This window comes from Bison bison, unplaced genomic scaffold, assembly GCF_000754665.1.
Source record: "Bison bison bison isolate TAMUID 2011002044 unplaced genomic scaffold, Bison_UMD1.0 scf7180017864471, whole genome shotgun sequence".
Taxonomy (NCBI): domain Eukaryota; kingdom Metazoa; phylum Chordata; class Mammalia; order Artiodactyla; family Bovidae; genus Bison; species Bison bison.
The window spans coordinates 30,239,149-30,255,702 of NW_011495032.1; the positions used below are offsets into that span (position 1 = coordinate 30,239,149).

Below are 16,554 nucleotides of genomic sequence, written 5' to 3' on the forward strand. Positions count from 1 at the left end.
TTACATTTTAAGAAAGGTTACATTGTGCAGAGAGCTGAGTTAGGTATAAATATAAAATTAGACTCTTGTCTAGCTGTAGTATAACCATTTGTATTTCCCATCATTAATTAGTTAAATCTTGGTGTGTTATTGTAATATTCTGCTTGATAAATTGAAATTACTTTTTGATGGTTTTTGCCAAACATTTTACAAGCTCACTACCAGAACAACATGATGCAATAAATAATTTCACATCTTTCTTAAAGCTGTCTACCGGTCCAGTCCGTTTTTAAGAGGCACATGTCTGGCCTTGGAAGTTAAGTGGTCACTGCTGAGGTCTTAGCACCTCCAGACTACTGAGAGGTTATAACTTCAACTTGAGTCACACGTTGTACGTTTGTTTTTGCAGGTCTTTTCTTCTTTTGTAATCTGAGGTTGTATCTAAGGTTCTATTGTTACAGAAACCATGATGTACAGATAACCACACAGGTTTCAGATCTCTGTGTTCTCTCTCCTCCGCTGTTAGGAGTGTTCCTCATGTTTAGAAATAGAGGTCTGCTGAGTTAGGAAACTCCTTTGTTCAGGTAACCCAGGAAGTGTCACTGGGGCCTCACCCGGAGCACTCAGCAACCACAGCAGCACTTGATGGGGCCTTGAGTTAACTTGGGGGGTTCCTCACAGATGGCATGCTCACATGGGCATGAAACATCAGGCTTCCAGTCTGGCTGAGGGGAAGGCCCCGAAGGTGGGAGGCAGCAGGAACCAGAGAGGTATTTGCAGAAGACTCTAGAAGTGCTCACTTGACAGCGAAAATGTCCTTGTGGGTGGCATTTAGGAAAACGTAAAGGTGTACCTCTTTATTATAGTGAACAGCAGAGGACGATCAAGGTCACGGCAGGCAGTGGCAAGAGTTTGTTTTTGTTACCTTTGCCCCTGACTCTCAATTCAGAATTACCAAAGTGCATATTTACACTGAAGCAAAGAAGCTTGTGACTAAGAGAAGGGACCAGTGATTGTTGGTAGCTGTCAAAGTGACTTTTGGTGAGAATGTCCACTTTGGTGGTAAAAAGTGTCATGGTGATGTTGCTGGTAGCCACCGTAGTGTTATGGCAGATAATTCGAGATGAGTACAAGTACTTTTGGAAGTTGTAGAAACGAAAGTGACATCGAGCACCACTATCATCCATCTCTAAACTGGTTCCTTGAAGGAAGGGAAATGTGTAATCATAAACACCAGGCCTGCCATGATGGCAGCTGAAATTTTCTCAGAACCTACAACTAAGCTGATGGGGGCTCTGGGTCCAATTAGAGCATCAGAGAACATGCAGGGAAGTGTGTGGGTGTTCATAGATGTGAGCCCAGTAGCACTGATGGCAGTGTCTAGCTACAGGAAGAAGCTAATTGCAAACAGCACTTTTCTGTGTAAAACAGAATCACCAGGAGCTGTGTTTGTAATAGGCTGCTTTTGTTTATGATCTTTGGAAACTGGAAAGCATTACAACCAAGTGTTCAAGTCACATTTGTCTCATCCCCCTGCTGTTTGTAATGGTCTCATTTTGAGTCTAAATTGAAAAATTGGCATCTGTCAGCTTTTCCTTAAAAGTTTTCAAACATCCATGTATCTTGTTTGAATATATTTCCCTTCAAAAGAATAAGTTAAACTGAGCAGCTGCTGTTCAGAAAATTTGCTGCGCCTATAAATGGCATGCTCTTCAGTCATCTAGTCATTTAAAAAACAACAGCCAAAAAAAAAAAATGCAGAAGATACGTATTCTGTAGGCCTAATGCTTTTTTCTTCAGTAAGTAAAGCTCTGTTAATAGACATGTTAATCCTATGAAGTACTGTATTTCCACACAATTAAAATGTATTAGTAGAAGAGAATATAAAAGGGATAGTGAAGTGCATTTATTCCTGTAGTAAATTAAGTCCTGATTAGCTGATTATCAAAACATTATCTGATTTACATTTCTATAGACTTATGGCCATTTGAACAGGAAATTAATTTTGGAGGTAGGTTCAGTTAGGTTTAAAGTTAAATGAGAAACCTCATTTCTGCTCACACTGTGCTCTCCACACAGGAGAACATCAAGCATTTGATGACTTATCCAATGGATAAAATATTAACACTTTAAAACCAGGAAACAAATATATTGAAAAATAAGTCACTCTCATTTGTCTGGGTATTTGTCATTTTTATATAATTAACTCTTTAAAGTGATTGCTGTGAAAGTGGTAAGACTTACTCTGATTTTCTTTACTTAGACAAGCAAATGACTGTGTATGGTCCCATAGCAAAGACCTGCCCCCAGCACCCTACTTTCCCACTTCATTGAATTCGCCCCCTGTGTGTGTGTGCACCTTCTGTCTTAGCTAGGGGCGGATGGAGCACAGGGGAAACTGCTCCATCAGAGGTCATATGCTCAATGCATTTAGTCTAGCCCAGACGTCTACCCTTAATCCTGCTGCCTCCCATAGCTTAAAAAGTGTATCCCATCCTGTCCCAGGAACACCTTCTCATCCTACTGGGGTTAAGAGGAACAGAAACTTGCATTCTGCCCTTTGCCACAGTCCCCTGTACTGGGGCAGGGGGAGGGGATTCCCTTTCCCATCGAGTGTAGCTTATTTATTTATTTATCTGAGATGAATCCTTCTTGCCTCAAGAGTCTTCTCCCCTCAGAGATAATAGCAGTGGCTCTCCATGGCTCCATTTGTTGCCGTGGTGATGTGCTTACTCCTTTTGTTGGCGTGTCTCTACTTCAATAAGCCCCTTCCTGTTATCGGCCCGGTGAAAATGTCTGCAAGTTCTCCAGAGCTAATAAACAGCATACATCATTCCTTTCATCTGATGACTATAGCGGGGCCTTGTGAGTGAGCGTGGAGCATGAATGCACGGCTGCACTAATGGAACTCTGAAGAATGAGCCCCCGAGTCAGCAGCACGGGTGCATAAGAGGGCCGTAACCTCTCCCCCCTGTCCCAAACTCAAAGTGCCAGGACGCAGAAAGAACCACAAATAGCTGTACCTTGTTGGAACATTAGTGTATTAATCCAGCTGGGGAGCCATTATTTGTTTCAAAACAGTATTTAGAGCTGTTGTAGTGGCTCAGAATGGGGTTTCTGAAGATAGCCCAGTTGACTAAAATTGTCCTATGTTGGTTTTGTCTTGTCCTCCTCCCCCAGGAATGAGATGGAAAGGCACTTTCTGGAGCTCCTTCAGTTTAATATTAATGTTCCCGCCAGTGTTTATGCCAAATACTACTTTGACCTTCGCTCCTTAGCAGATGACAACAACCTGAATTTTCTATTTGCTCCTCTTAGCAAAGAAAGAGCACAGAACCTAGAGGTAAGACTGTGGAATCACTCACTGGGTTTTCTGTCAGCCACCAAAGCCAACATCTGTGGCTAACTTACACTAAGCAGTGACTAGGAAAATGAAAAGCTGTTAAATTAACAGTTTGAAGAGCTTATTAACCTGTTGGCATCTTATTCCGTGTCTTTTATGGGTTAGGGATCTCACATTATTTTTTTAAAAAAATTACAGATATTCTCTCTTCTGGAACCATAATTCAGAATATTTTAAATCAGATTTAATCTGTTCTTAATGGTTTTCCATTTGAACTTCCACACTTAACTAGAGAAGGAAATGGCAACCCACTCCAGTATTCTTGCCTGGAGAATCCCATGGACGGAGAAGCCTGGTGGGCTACAGTCCACGGGGTCACAAAGAGTCTGACATGACTGAGCAACTTAACTTTCATTTACATATAACCATACAGGCATAATTTCTTTATAATTGTATCCTTAAATCATATGTACATTGATAATCTACTTACCACTCTTAACTGTCTTAGCTTGCAGTGTGTGTCCCGTGAGTTTATTAGACCAGAAGCATCGGTTGCTAACCTGCGAGACCTGTACTTGGAAATTACAATGTGGGTTCAGAAACAGGATGTAGAAAGTACATGGGTTTTTAATGGAAATGGTAACATACATGGGATGAAGTAATTTGTAGTGGTGATTTGAAGTAGCTTGTGATTTCTGGTGGGTATACAGCAAAATTTACAACTGAAATGAATACATATAAAACTGACACTTTTCTGGTACCTTGGTACTTTGGAATAAGACGTTTTTCCATGGTAATTTACATGCATGTGAGCACCTTGTAGTGCTTCATCATTAGACCTTTCTTGCCTTCAACACACCTACCTCATTAAAATTTTCTTAGAGTGTGTAGTAAATAATGAAGACTGAATAGAAGTTGAATAGCTGGGTAAAGACTGATTTTGCTCAGGTGTGTTCATTATGTTTAAGGATCTAGTATGTAGGTAACATCATATTGCTGTTAGACGGGGCCTATTTTGGGAACCCAGTTTTTAAATAAGTTCCCCCCTGCCCCAGCAATCTCATCATAGCCCTTCAAGGATATTACCTTAGGGAATCAGCAGTGTAGATATGAGCTATCCAAAGTAGCAGTAACTGTGAACCTAAATGAATGCAGATGTGTGGCTTATCAATGATGCTTTCTTTTTTTAAGGTTGGAACTTTTTTTTTTTCCCTAAATATACCTATGTTCTATCTGATTGACTTTCTTAGGCCATCTCCAGATTGTGTGAAGACAAATACAAAGACTTGTGCAGAGTTGCTGTGAGAAGGTCTTTCAGCGCTGATAATTTCATTGGTATTCAGCGCTCCAACGCCATCCTCTCATAAACAGAGAGAGGTGAGGGGTTGTAACACCATGAACCCCTCGTAACAAGGACTGGAGAAATACCACCTCTCCTGCTCAGAAACCAGCAGTTAGTATTTTCACCTAACAGAAAGACACTGAATTCAAGACTCACGACAGCAAGGATTATGGTCATAGGAAAAAACTGGACTTGTCAATGCAACACACTCTTCTGTCCTTTTTAATGTAAACAGAGTTACAAAAACCACTCCAAAGCCAAAAGCTCCCCACCCACCCACAGATATTTGCTTACTATGTAGGCCAATAACTGTGAACTATGTGAGGTTTTTTTAAATAGTTTAAATTTTTAGACTTTAAAGACACTAACTATATAACTTACTTTTTCCTATTTTTCTCGCCCATATTGCTGCATATTCCTTTAGAATCAATGCAGTATTACTATTCGAACATGGGACTCCTAACAACTCATAAAGCCACTTAGGAACAGACTGTTGTAGCATTGTTAGGTTTTGAAGGATTCTTCCTCCCTACTATTTCATTGAAGCTGCTAGTCATTTTTGGCAATCAGTTTAAACCAAAAAGCTGCTGAATAACACTTGTCATTCACATTTTTTGCAAACACTACTTATTAGCATATTAGCATGTTTGGGATCATAAGCAGAGAAAGTATGTTGTTACCTACTTCTATTGGGTCCGTGCTGTGTTTCTTGTTAACTCTAATGGTGCTTCTCATTTTCTGACGATTTTCCTCTTTGTTAAATACTTGTATTAAAGGATATTTTCATAATTCCAGCCGACCTGTTAGTCCAGGAATAAGCAGATAGTGAAATAGGTGTCCCAAAAGTCTTGGTGCAATTTTAAGCTTTAATACAGTGTGTGTGGACACTCCAGGACACTGCCGCAGAAGTATGAATGCTACAGACACAAAGCATCACTTGAAAGTTTACTTGAATTTCTTCTAAACTCATTTAATTTTATAAATCTTAGATGTTAAGCTTTTAATTTTAATTTTTTGTTTCAACCCCTCTTGAAGATGGCAAACAATGGGCTGAAACAAAAAAGTAGAATTAAGAGCTTAATGTTTAAAATTTACAAAACTGAATGAATTGAGAAGAAATTCAAGTGGACTCTCAGGTGATGTTTCGTAAGTTTGTAGCATTGATGCTTCTACAAGTATCAGAGCTTCGGATTGCACACAGACTTCAGGGGGGCATCTTGTGTCTTTATAGACCTGGCGCCTCTTTTTAAAATAGTCCTTTGCCTGCGTGGGCTGTTTATCTGCTTGAGCACCGAAGTTTCTTTTTTCTAGATTTGGTAAAGGAATTAGGAACAACAGCATTAATTCTCCTGTAATAAATTGAAAGGAATTGGACCCTAATCGGACACAACTGAGCAACTTCTCTTTCACCTTTCACTTTCATGCATTGGAGAAGGAAATGGCAACCCACTCCAGTGTTCTTGCCTGGAGAATCCCAGGGACGGGGGAGACTGGTGGGCTGCCGTCTCTGGGGTCACACAGAGTCGGACAAACTGAAGTTACGCAGCAGCAGCAGCAGCGATAGGAAAGTAAGTGATATGAAACAGCTTTTCTATCCTGTGTGTTGACCTGGCTGTAGGTGTGTTGTGTTATTTGAGGAAAGATAAATCTTAGGAACCCTTACCTCAGGCTTTTTAAAACACAGGGTACCACTTAGCCACCAGGAAGCCCATTAAAAGACAGGGAGGTCCAGTAATCAGTCTTTTAGGAAATTGGTAATGATGTCACCTAAACTTGAAACATTAAAAAAAAAGTGTTCTCAACTATGTAAAATCTTTCTCCTCCTACCTTCTCAAATGTAATCCTAGGAATTTTGCCTGTCAACAAAGCATTTCTGGGCCAGAAATACTTTCTCTCTCTATAGCAAGGCTTCACATTATATTGAGTGCCACAGGTTCCATCATTTTTAAAGGACACAGACATAAATGATAAATAATAGATATAAAAATATTACAATCTACCACCTCAAAAAATATTGTTTATGGAGCTTGGAGATTCAAGTATTGATTGCAGTTTTATTTTGAAAAGAATGCTACAACTTATGTGGTTTTTCTTCCTCATGTTTATATTAAAAGAAAAGCTAATAAACTCTATTTTAATTAAAATACATGGCTGCTGTGTAACTTCTCACTGTTCACATAACATTGTGGTTCTGCCTAGCTCAAATGTTTTCAATCAGCTCTGATAGTCAGGCCTTGAAGCATTTTCCGACTGACCATTCAAAAGTTGTTTTGACCGTTGCCTTTAGTTAAGAGGCAGGCATTTATTTCTTTGGCTTATGTTCTTTTCAACCAGAAGATAATTTAGTACACTTAAAATCACTGGCTGTAGTGCTCCGTGGCATAGTGCATTAGATGGCACTTTGGAATTGTGTGTTATTGTACCAAAAGGAAAAAGCACTTTGCAAGATAAAAGGTAAAACACAGAAAGAAAGGAATTAAAGAAATACTGTTGAATCAGAACATGAGTTATTTGAGGATATAAAGCCATTGAACAGGAAAGAAAATGGAAGAAGAGGAAGTAGATTTGCGGTTGTTATAAAGAGGGTGACTTTTAAACAAGCCATGTAATATACAAAATCACCATAAGGTTTCTTTAAGACCCTAGTCACTGCCCTCGAGCAGTATTCCATCACTCCTGATAGTATTGCTGTGTTTTCATCCACCTTAATTCACTACTTAAGGTCACATCTTTTACCTTTATTCTTGATAGGCTGTTGATTAGGAGAAATGATCTGAATTAGTGCAGAAGGAGAGAAAAACTATTGCAAATCACTAAGATAGTTTGTACCGTGTAATAATATGCCAGTTACTAAGTAGAAATGCTGACATACCTGGAGTGGTCAAAGGTTAAAAAAAAGTGGGGGTGGGAACATTGCTTCTGGACACGACTGTAGCTTCAAGACAAGTTAGTAGAATCACTAAAAATTGCTCTTTCAGTGTTAATTCTAGAGACAGTAACAGCCATTTTGATAAATGGGGGAAACTTAAAGATTTAAACCACTGAAAGTAGGTTCTCAAATACTACAGGGTATGGAAACTAGTTCCTAGGGGCAATAGGGTAGCTTTGAGATACTAGGAAGGGTTTATTCCCTAAAGTACTAAGACTATAAAAGAAAACCTCAACTCAAATTTATTTTTAGTTTTTGGAATATACCGACAGTGCAATTTTAACTGGAATACTGTGAACTGAACTTTATAAGGAAAAGACAAAAAGGTTTCAAGTCTATGTTTGAACCAAATGAAACTGTCATTTTTCTACATTAAACTCACGTGGTTCACCCTAAGACCACTTAGGGCCCAGTGCTTCTGAGAAGTTTTTTCCATCCTGTATTAGATTCTGTCATGACCCTATTCTACCACGTCTACTCCTAAAGCACCCTGTATGCCCATTATTGAAATTCAACATTACTAAATCCTGGTTTTATAATAGCTGGTTTCATTTGTTAGTTTTCCCATTCTATAAAATATACCATTACTTGATTTTTTTTAAAGTGCTGAAGTCAGTATTTCCTGGAAAATAATTCACTATATTTTAGGTTATACAATGTTTTTGGAAGTGTTTACCTACAGCATGTAGGTTACCTGAACTCTTTGATCACACAAGCCTTCTAACCACATGTAAAGTGACTAGGACTGTTCCCTCACCCAGAAGCTGTCATCTTTGAGTACAGAGCTACTTGGTAAAGCACTCGACAGCTGGCAGAGCCTCTCTCAGGCAAGTACTAGTTTCTATGCAGAATCTGTAGATTATACCTAGCATCTATCAAGGATTAGATCACCTAAAATCTTAACTGTCAGCTTAGCAACCTGGCCATCCTGACTGCCAGGAAAATATAAATCCAGGAGCGCTTCAGCAGTCTGGTCGCTTGTACACAGGTGCAGTCTGTATGGTTCCTGAGGCAGTTTACACTAGTCTATTTTAAATGGGTTTGGCAGATGAGAGAACATTTACTTAATGTGAAACAAATTTTAAGAATACCAGTTTGTGGTTTAGGATCTCTAGGATGCAGAAAGAGCTAGGAAAGTGAAATAGAAATTAAGAGGAATCCAGAGTCAAATGAAAAGTGGTTAACATTCTTTAAAAAAGGCCCAGGTTAGGTGATTATTGTAAGTGTGAAGGGAGCTAGTAATTTGAATATCAGAAAAATCCAGTGACAGCCTCAGAACCTAAGGTCCTCAAGAATGTGTCCATGTCTACTCAGATTGTTGTTTCTCTTAAAACATCTATTCCTTCATCATAGCATTCTCATTTCCAACCTTGTAGCTCCCCAGACAGTGGCCCTGTATTTCCTCACTGTGGGAACTGACTCTTCCAAAGGCAGAGATTCAGTGTTTGGTCACCTCCCACTGGCCTCTCTCAAGAGGATCATCTCAGCTTCACCCTCTGACTTTCTGCTAGTGCCCAATGTGGCAGTGCTTGATGCTGGTTACTACTATGATCCATTTCCAAAGCCTTAGCAGCAGGTTCCAGGAAATACAGGATTTATGTGGCTCACAGGCCAACTCGTCCCTGTGATCCCCTTTAATCAACTACGTGGGCCCTCCTCAAGGTGCTGGTGCCCCACTTGCTGCACTCAGTCCCCTGACCTGCCCACAATTCTAGATGCATCTCCTCAGGCTAAGCAGCAACCCCACGTTCCAAACCCCACAACTTCTTTTAACTTGCGTTAGGAACAGATGCCTCACTCTTAAAGTAACCCCTCTCATCCAACGGAGGCAATTCCATCCCAACTCTTAAAATCAAACTTCTATATCCAACCCCATCCCCTCCCCTCACCAATTTATTCCGCTTCAAAATTGCATTCATCTTCCCAACATGAGGATAGAGCAATTTGACCTTGCTTGGTCCTTTACGTGTCCTAGTATTTCACAAGATGTGGTCCCCAGACCATCTGCCTCATGGGCTGAAAGCCTGTAAGAAATGAGTAGAATCCTGGAACAGATAAAGAAACTGGAAAATCTGGTGAGATCCAAATGAAGTCTAGTTAATATGATAATCTTGACTTCAGTTTAACAAAAGTGCTATGATAATATGTTAATATTAGGGCAAGATGTATATATTTTTGCAACTTCTCTGTAAACCTAAAATAATTCTACTAAAAAGCAAACAAAACAAAAAGACCCACTTCCTGGACCCTAAACAAATCTCAATTTCTGGAGCAAAGCCAGGAAATCTACATTTCTAATAGGAACCCCCAATGATTCTCACACAGACCCAAACTTGAAAACTAGTCTTTTTCTCTTCCATTCCATGCCTGAATGGCTGCTTCCTCCTTTTATTGATACTTACCTTAACCTGGTTTAATCATTCAGATCCTCTCAACTCTAAAATATAAATACTATCATTATCCCCCTTTCACAGATGAGAAAGTACTAAGATGAGAGTACTAAAAGGTTAAGTAATCTGTCTAGGATCAAGCAGCCCATGATGGATGGAGCTGGAATTTGAGTCCCTTGTCAGTCTAGCTCCCAAATCTATGCATAGAACAATTCTACTGCCTCTCATTCTGTTGAACATGACCAATTAAAGAGCTCTGAAACTAAACCACTAAAGCATTATGACCTATTTCTCTAGCCACCTAACAGGCCCCTTTTCTACTGCTGGGGAATAAGCAACGAGAAAGCACTGGGAAGATGTGTCAACTATGGAGACCTGTATGGGGAAGGCACAGTGGCTTTTCTACCAGGATCCAGCTCAACTGCTGTATTTTCTATTCTCTCAAATGCCCTAATGTGTACCAATCTAACAATGCTCATCATACTCACTTTGACACTACATTCTCTCAGGTTTGCTAAGCATCTGTCCATATTGTCAGGGAAGTGGCAACTTTAAATCAACTTACAATAGGTCCTCTGTATCCACAGGTTCTGATCAGTGGATTCAATCAACCACAGGTTGGAAATACTTGGGGAAAAAATATCAGAAAGTTCCGAAGAACAAAACTTTAATTTGCTGCATACCACCAACCATTTGCATTATACTTAAAACAGCTCCTTACTGAGGATTTGTATTAGGTATTAGAAGTAATCTAGATTTCGGAGAAGCCAATGGCACCCCACTCCAGTACTCTTGTCTGGAAAATCCCATGGACGGAGGAGCCTGGTAGGCTGCAGTCCATGGGGTCACGAAGAGTCGGACACGACTGAGCAACTTCACTTTCACTTTTCACTTTCATGCATTGGAGAAGGAAATGGCAACCCACTCCAGTGTTCTTGCCTGGAGAATCCCAGAGACGGGGGAGCCTGGTGGGCTGCCATCTTTGGGGTCACACAGAATCGGACACGACTGAAGCGACTTAGCAGCAGCAGCAGACATGATTTAAAGTATATGGGAGGAGGCAGGGGGAAGATGGAAGGGCTGTGTGTAGGTTATATGGAAATATTGTACCATTTTATATAAAGGACTTAAGCATCTGTGGATTTTGGTATTTGAGGGAGGGAAAGTTCCTGGAACCAATTCTCCACAAATACAGAGGGAGAATATATATCTGTTTATCTGAGCTCCCTGACTGGTGTTTAGACCTTAATGAAAGTGTTAGTTGCTCAGTCATGTCCAACTCTTTGTGACCCCATGGACTATAGCCCGAGAGGCTCCTCTGTCCATGGAATTCTCCAGGCAAGAATACTGGAGTAGGTTGCCATTTCCTTCTCCAGGGGATCTTCCAGACCCAGGGATTGAACCCAGGTCTCCAGCATTGCAGGCAGATACTTTACCCCCTGAGCCACCTGGGAAGCCTGAATACCAAGTTGTAAATCTAATGATAAAGTTTGGGGAGCTTACGACTGCCAAGCAGGCACACAGAACAGCACCACTTCCATCCAAATTGCTTCAGCAGAGTCTAGACAGAGCTGACAAAACAGAACACAATGTCAGGCAGTGTCTCTGTTCTTGTGTATTTCCTTTCATTTCTTCAAGTGAATCATAAAACAATCACAGGATTGGCAGGAGAAACCTAAGAAGTATATTCAAGTAAAACATGTTTTCATTAGTTCTGCTTCTGTGATTGGAATTTGTTTGATTTTATTATCAATAAAAAGGTTGCCACTCATATCTGAGAAATATGATAGTTAGAATCCACATAGCACCTTCAGCCAGCACATGCTCATTCATGTCCAACTCTGAGATGCCCTGGACTGTGTAGCCCACCAGGCTCCTCTGTCCTTGGAATTTTTCAGGCAAGAACACTGGAATGGTTTGCCATTTCCTACTCCAGGGAATCACTTAGAAAGCAGTGTGTCTCTTTGTAAAAGCATGAGGAGAAAAATACTTGTATAGCATCTTTTTATTTACTTTACCATTGCTTTAATGCACTTTAAAATTTATCTACATTAATTGGGAACAAAGAAACAAAAATAGACATTTCTTTGTTTTTCATAAATAACTACTCTCCATATTTGATAAAAATCTCAAACCATTATTTTAGCTTCCCACAAATATAATACATACAGATTTTTTTTCTGAAATAGTGTCAGCAAATTAAGTACCTTGAAACTAACAACCACATACAACTGCTGTTCTTCTGACTTCCAGGAACAAAACAAAAACAAAAAACTTCGTATCAAGATGCTCTGGGTTTCCTTTTGTTAGTGTTAAGAGATTCAGAATTATAATCATCTGCCAGTAATAATTTATAGATTTGAGTTGATTGTCTACAAATAAAATACCACTGGCGTTGCTTTATGAGTTCTGGATTTGACATGACATCGACGATACCTCATGGGACAGGCAGTACACATGTGTGGAAATCAGAAAAAGTAATGAATGCCCTGCGCTCGAACTGCTGACTCGGTATGTGCCTCATTTGGCTCAGTAATAAATTCACCTGCACCAAACCCGTATCAAAAGTCACTAAATCTCCCATATATATAATATATATTATTTATATACACCCACAACACATACACACTATACATACAGTTTGTAACAACATGAAGTAATATTGTCTTCAAATAATGTACCACAGACATTATCCTGGCTGAAATAAATCCTGTAATTGTCATCAAGCTGCTAGAAGCTTTTGAGAGTTCTGAGTCAGGTTACTTAGTTACTTTCATCCTGCCTACCCTTCACCCTGCTTTCATGTGTTGGTAGCTTTTTCTTTCAGAACCACCCTCCTCAACCCAGGCAGATTTCTTTCCCAGGATCACTTGATTGGACTTTGGAGGCAAGAAAGGGCACGCAGAGGGAGCAGGCAATTCTCAGCCACTGCACCTCACACCTGCCTCGATTTGTGATGTTCTCTGTCCTGTTGGCCCCATTCGGTGTTAGAAAGCAGTGATTCAAAGCTTTGTCCCTCCTACCCCCCTTGGTCTTTCTGTAGAGCACAAAAGTGAAAGAAGCCTCTTTAGCAGGGGTGGCAGTTCATTAAAATATACAACTACATTTCCTAGCTCTGGGGTTCCCATTCTGTACTTGAGACTGCAGGTCACGGATGCTGTTATTAAGGTTCGGTGTGGGATCCATGAGGTTTCCTCCTGGCAGCCGGTGTCAGGATTAGTGCAGCCCTAACCCAGGAGGAAAGGGCCTAATGAATACCAACTTGGAAACAGTGCTGTTGGCACATTATTTAAGCCTGTACATGCGCACGTGACACACAACACACACACGGGCCCGTCGTTGGAAATGACCGCAAGAAAATATGACCAAGGTTTGCAAGGATAAACCGATAAGGCACCAAGAGAACTTTCTTCCAGTCAATTTAGACAGCTTCAAAATGTGAGGTTAATAATACATATTAAAAAGACTTCCTAAGTCTCTTTGTCAACTGATTCACTGATAGGTCACATATTAGTTCCTTCTAAACCTTTACCCTCCTATTTATGATGAGAGACATTCCTTAAAATTGAACCGTGAAAGGGACAGCCCAAAAGCTGTATATGAATGAGACTAAACTGGGCCTTAAATCCTCATTAAAATCAGAGCTAGCTCTAATGAAGTTGCTAAACTACCTCACAACCTTTCATAATTGTTTTCATGAGTATGGATTGTCTGCCTAATGAAAATAAAAATCAGGAGAAAATCGAGTATGGGATGGAAACAGGGTGAGCATAAATAGATGGATTTCTCTGCCTGGGTAGGGGGAGGGGTGGTTGATGCAAGACTTCAGGAAGCAGGTGGGCTTAATCTTTGAGAGAAGGGAGAGCAGGGGTTAGAGAGAGAGACTTGAAAACAGGCAACGCCAAGAACTGGGATGAACCTAAAAAACCTCCAGTGCATTACCTCTATTCTTGCTCTTTGCCTTAGTATCCTTTCTCTTAACCGTCTTACATTCTTTTTTAAAGTAAATTGGTTGTTCTTTTTAGGTTTGGTATGTTGCCAAAATAAAAAAAATAATTGTTTTAAAAGTAAGAATTAAATCACTTCAACCACATCCTCTCACAACTTTTAGATAAATTCTGCATCATCTTTACATTCTTCCACACACAAAAAAAAAAGAGAAAGAGGAACAACCCAAATTAGACACAATGACTGAAGGCAGCAGAATAATCTATGTACTTTCTGGGAAGAGGTCAAGATGATCAGAAAAGGTCCTCATTTGAAAAACAGGAGAGGACCTGGCCCTCAGGCAGGGGATCTATTTCAAGGTTCTAAGAAGCTGCAGAATAAGTAGAGGAATTAGATGTGCAAAAAGTTCTGTAGCTAGGTGTACCAGGTTTTGTCAAATATACTGAAATTTAATTTTGATTTAGATGAGTGTGTAAGAGCAGTGCATTTTTATAAACATGAAGAGCCTTTGAAAGTTCATGAAAACTGTTAACATCATGCTTCTTTCCACCAGCATAGCGCTTAAATCCACTGTGGAAAATATATACGTCTTTACTTAATATCCATAAAGTAAAACCTGACCTGGGCTTAAATCTTACTTTTCCAACTTTGGTATAAATGAAGTGCAAATCTTTATTCCCAAATTTTAATTACATTTGCCATTTTAGCTTCTTAAATTTAGTCCCGAGTATTTTACTGTAAAATGCACTTTCACTCCCTTCCCCAGCTATAGCCTCACACTCTTCTTGAATGAATGAATGGTTAAACAGATTAGGAGAGCAAACAGCATTTTTAACAGTAAAGTGTGTGTGTGTGTAGTGTGTGTACGTGTGTATTCAACAATACGCAGGCTTTCATATATGAATGAGGGAATGGTTCAACAGATTAGAAAAGCAAACAGAATTCTCTAACAGTAAAGTGTGTGAGGGTGTGCTCACCAATATATAGGCTTTCTCAGAAGAGGAGGAAAAGAAACATATATTGAGGTGGGGTGGGGAAAACAGCTTTCCTTTTGCTACACCGATCCACGTTTCTAAAGCTTAAGCAAGTGTGTTATGGTCTCAGTTGTTGTCAAAGGCTGCAGAGAGCAGTGTCTCGCTGCTTTTGAAATATCTGGCTGTAATCTAGTCCAAAGTCCAGGGACACTCATTTTCCCTCATTGCTGCCAATGTTTGTTCACAGGTAGCCAGCCTCCCTCCTACCCCACCCCCCTTTCAAGCACCTCATTCAAGGATGGGTGTGGTTTCTAATCACAGCTCTCCAGGAGAGGAGGAATAAGAAAAGCCAAAGGACTGTTTAACATGATAAAGGAGGTGGGATGGGGGTGGAGCAGATAAGAGAAGTGCTGGAAATTTACTTAATTACAGGAGGTATATCCAGTTTAGTCCTTAAATGTAAAAAGGAGCCCCCTTCAGCTCTATCAGTAAGTACTCTCAGAAGAAGGAAGTGGGTTCATTTTTACCAAAATATAACACAAGTTGTTTGTTTTTTAAAAGTAAGATCACTGGAGTCTATTAACAACCACCCACTCCTCCAGCACAAAGCTGCCATCTTAACAGTCTAGTATTGAAGTTCAACCAATCACCATCCCTTAGGTTAGCACTATTCCAAACATTTATTCTGGACACTTACAATGCTACCTCTAAGTCATTCAAGCAAAGCTGGCACTGTTAAGAATGAGAATGATTACAAGTACCACAGAAAAGAAACCCAAGCTTGCTAAACAAAGCTAGGACACACACAGAAACTCTGAACACTTCCTAACCTTGTCACTTTCCGGAGGCCCCAGACCCATTATGCTTCCTCTCCTCAGTGTGACTTAGGGTGTCCCCCCCTAAGTTAGGGAAAGGGTCAAGCAGCTCACCGTAAAGCATCTGGGACACTTTAAGCAGTGGACGGAGAAGTAAGCTGGAGAAGCCCACGGGACAACTTCCCGGTCACAGCAACCTGAACTTTCACTGTTCACATTATTTTTAAAGACACAAGTATAGGAAATACATTTTCCCAATTGAGACCACACAGTTCAGAGAAACCTGAACCAAGCGGAACTTCATTATAATGCCAACCTTAGGATTGTAAAGCCCCCACAAAGCAAAGGTAAATTTTGTTGCCAAAATGCAACAAAGTTAAAAATTAAGAAAACGACATATAAATTAAAAACAGGGTTTCCCTCGAAAAGGCAGGAAGATAGAGCAGACATCAGCTGAGCCCCTCTGAGAAGTCCTGGGACAGGTGCCCCCCTGGAAACAGCCTCTTCCCTCCTCTCTCCAAGTTGCCCCAGGAGGGGGCGTCAGCACCATGAAGGTAAACGGAAGTGACCTTGGCAAAGCTACCAAACAAAAACAACCTAGCTCCCTCAACTCCCGCCCGGCTCCCGGTCCCTTGGCCTCCTCCTCCTCCTACACGTGCGACAGTGACACCTGCTTGTGGTAGGCGGCGGCGGGGCCGGGGGGCCCGGTCCTGCCCGTGAGCGCGGCGCTTGCCTCGGCGTAGTCCCCCGCGGCCGTGGCGCCGCCGCTCTTGTGGCCCCGCCGCGGACGGCAGCAGCAGCGGCTGGGGGAGCGGGGCCCCGGCCCCACCATCC

General features: G+C 40.8%; 2 protein-coding genes across 2 annotated transcripts in view; one reads left to right on the top strand and one right to left on the bottom strand.

Moving 5' to 3' along the window:
* The window catches only part of CCNYL1 (cyclin Y-like 1), a gene marked incomplete at its 5' end in the record, with an annotated part of 36,430 nt that extends 29,622 nt beyond the window's left edge, over positions 1 to 6,808 (top strand). The window contains 2 exons of the mRNA XM_010861280.1: positions 3,160 to 3,322; positions 4,573 to 6,808. Of these exons, the coding sequence (XP_010859582.1) occupies positions 3,160 to 3,322; positions 4,573 to 4,689 (280 nt within the window). The remainder of the gene's footprint in view (positions 1 to 3,159; positions 3,323 to 4,572) is intronic.
* A 5,165-nt stretch (positions 6,809 to 11,973) lies between these two features.
* FZD5 (frizzled class receptor 5) overlaps positions 11,974 to 16,554 on the bottom strand; it is a gene marked incomplete at its 5' end in the record, with an annotated part of 6,176 nt that continues 1,595 nt past the window's right edge. Inside the window, one exon of the mRNA XM_010861281.1 lies at positions 11,974 to 16,512. Coding sequence (XP_010859583.1) covers positions 16,370 to 16,512 — 143 coding nt within the window. The remainder of the gene's footprint in view (positions 16,513 to 16,554) is intronic.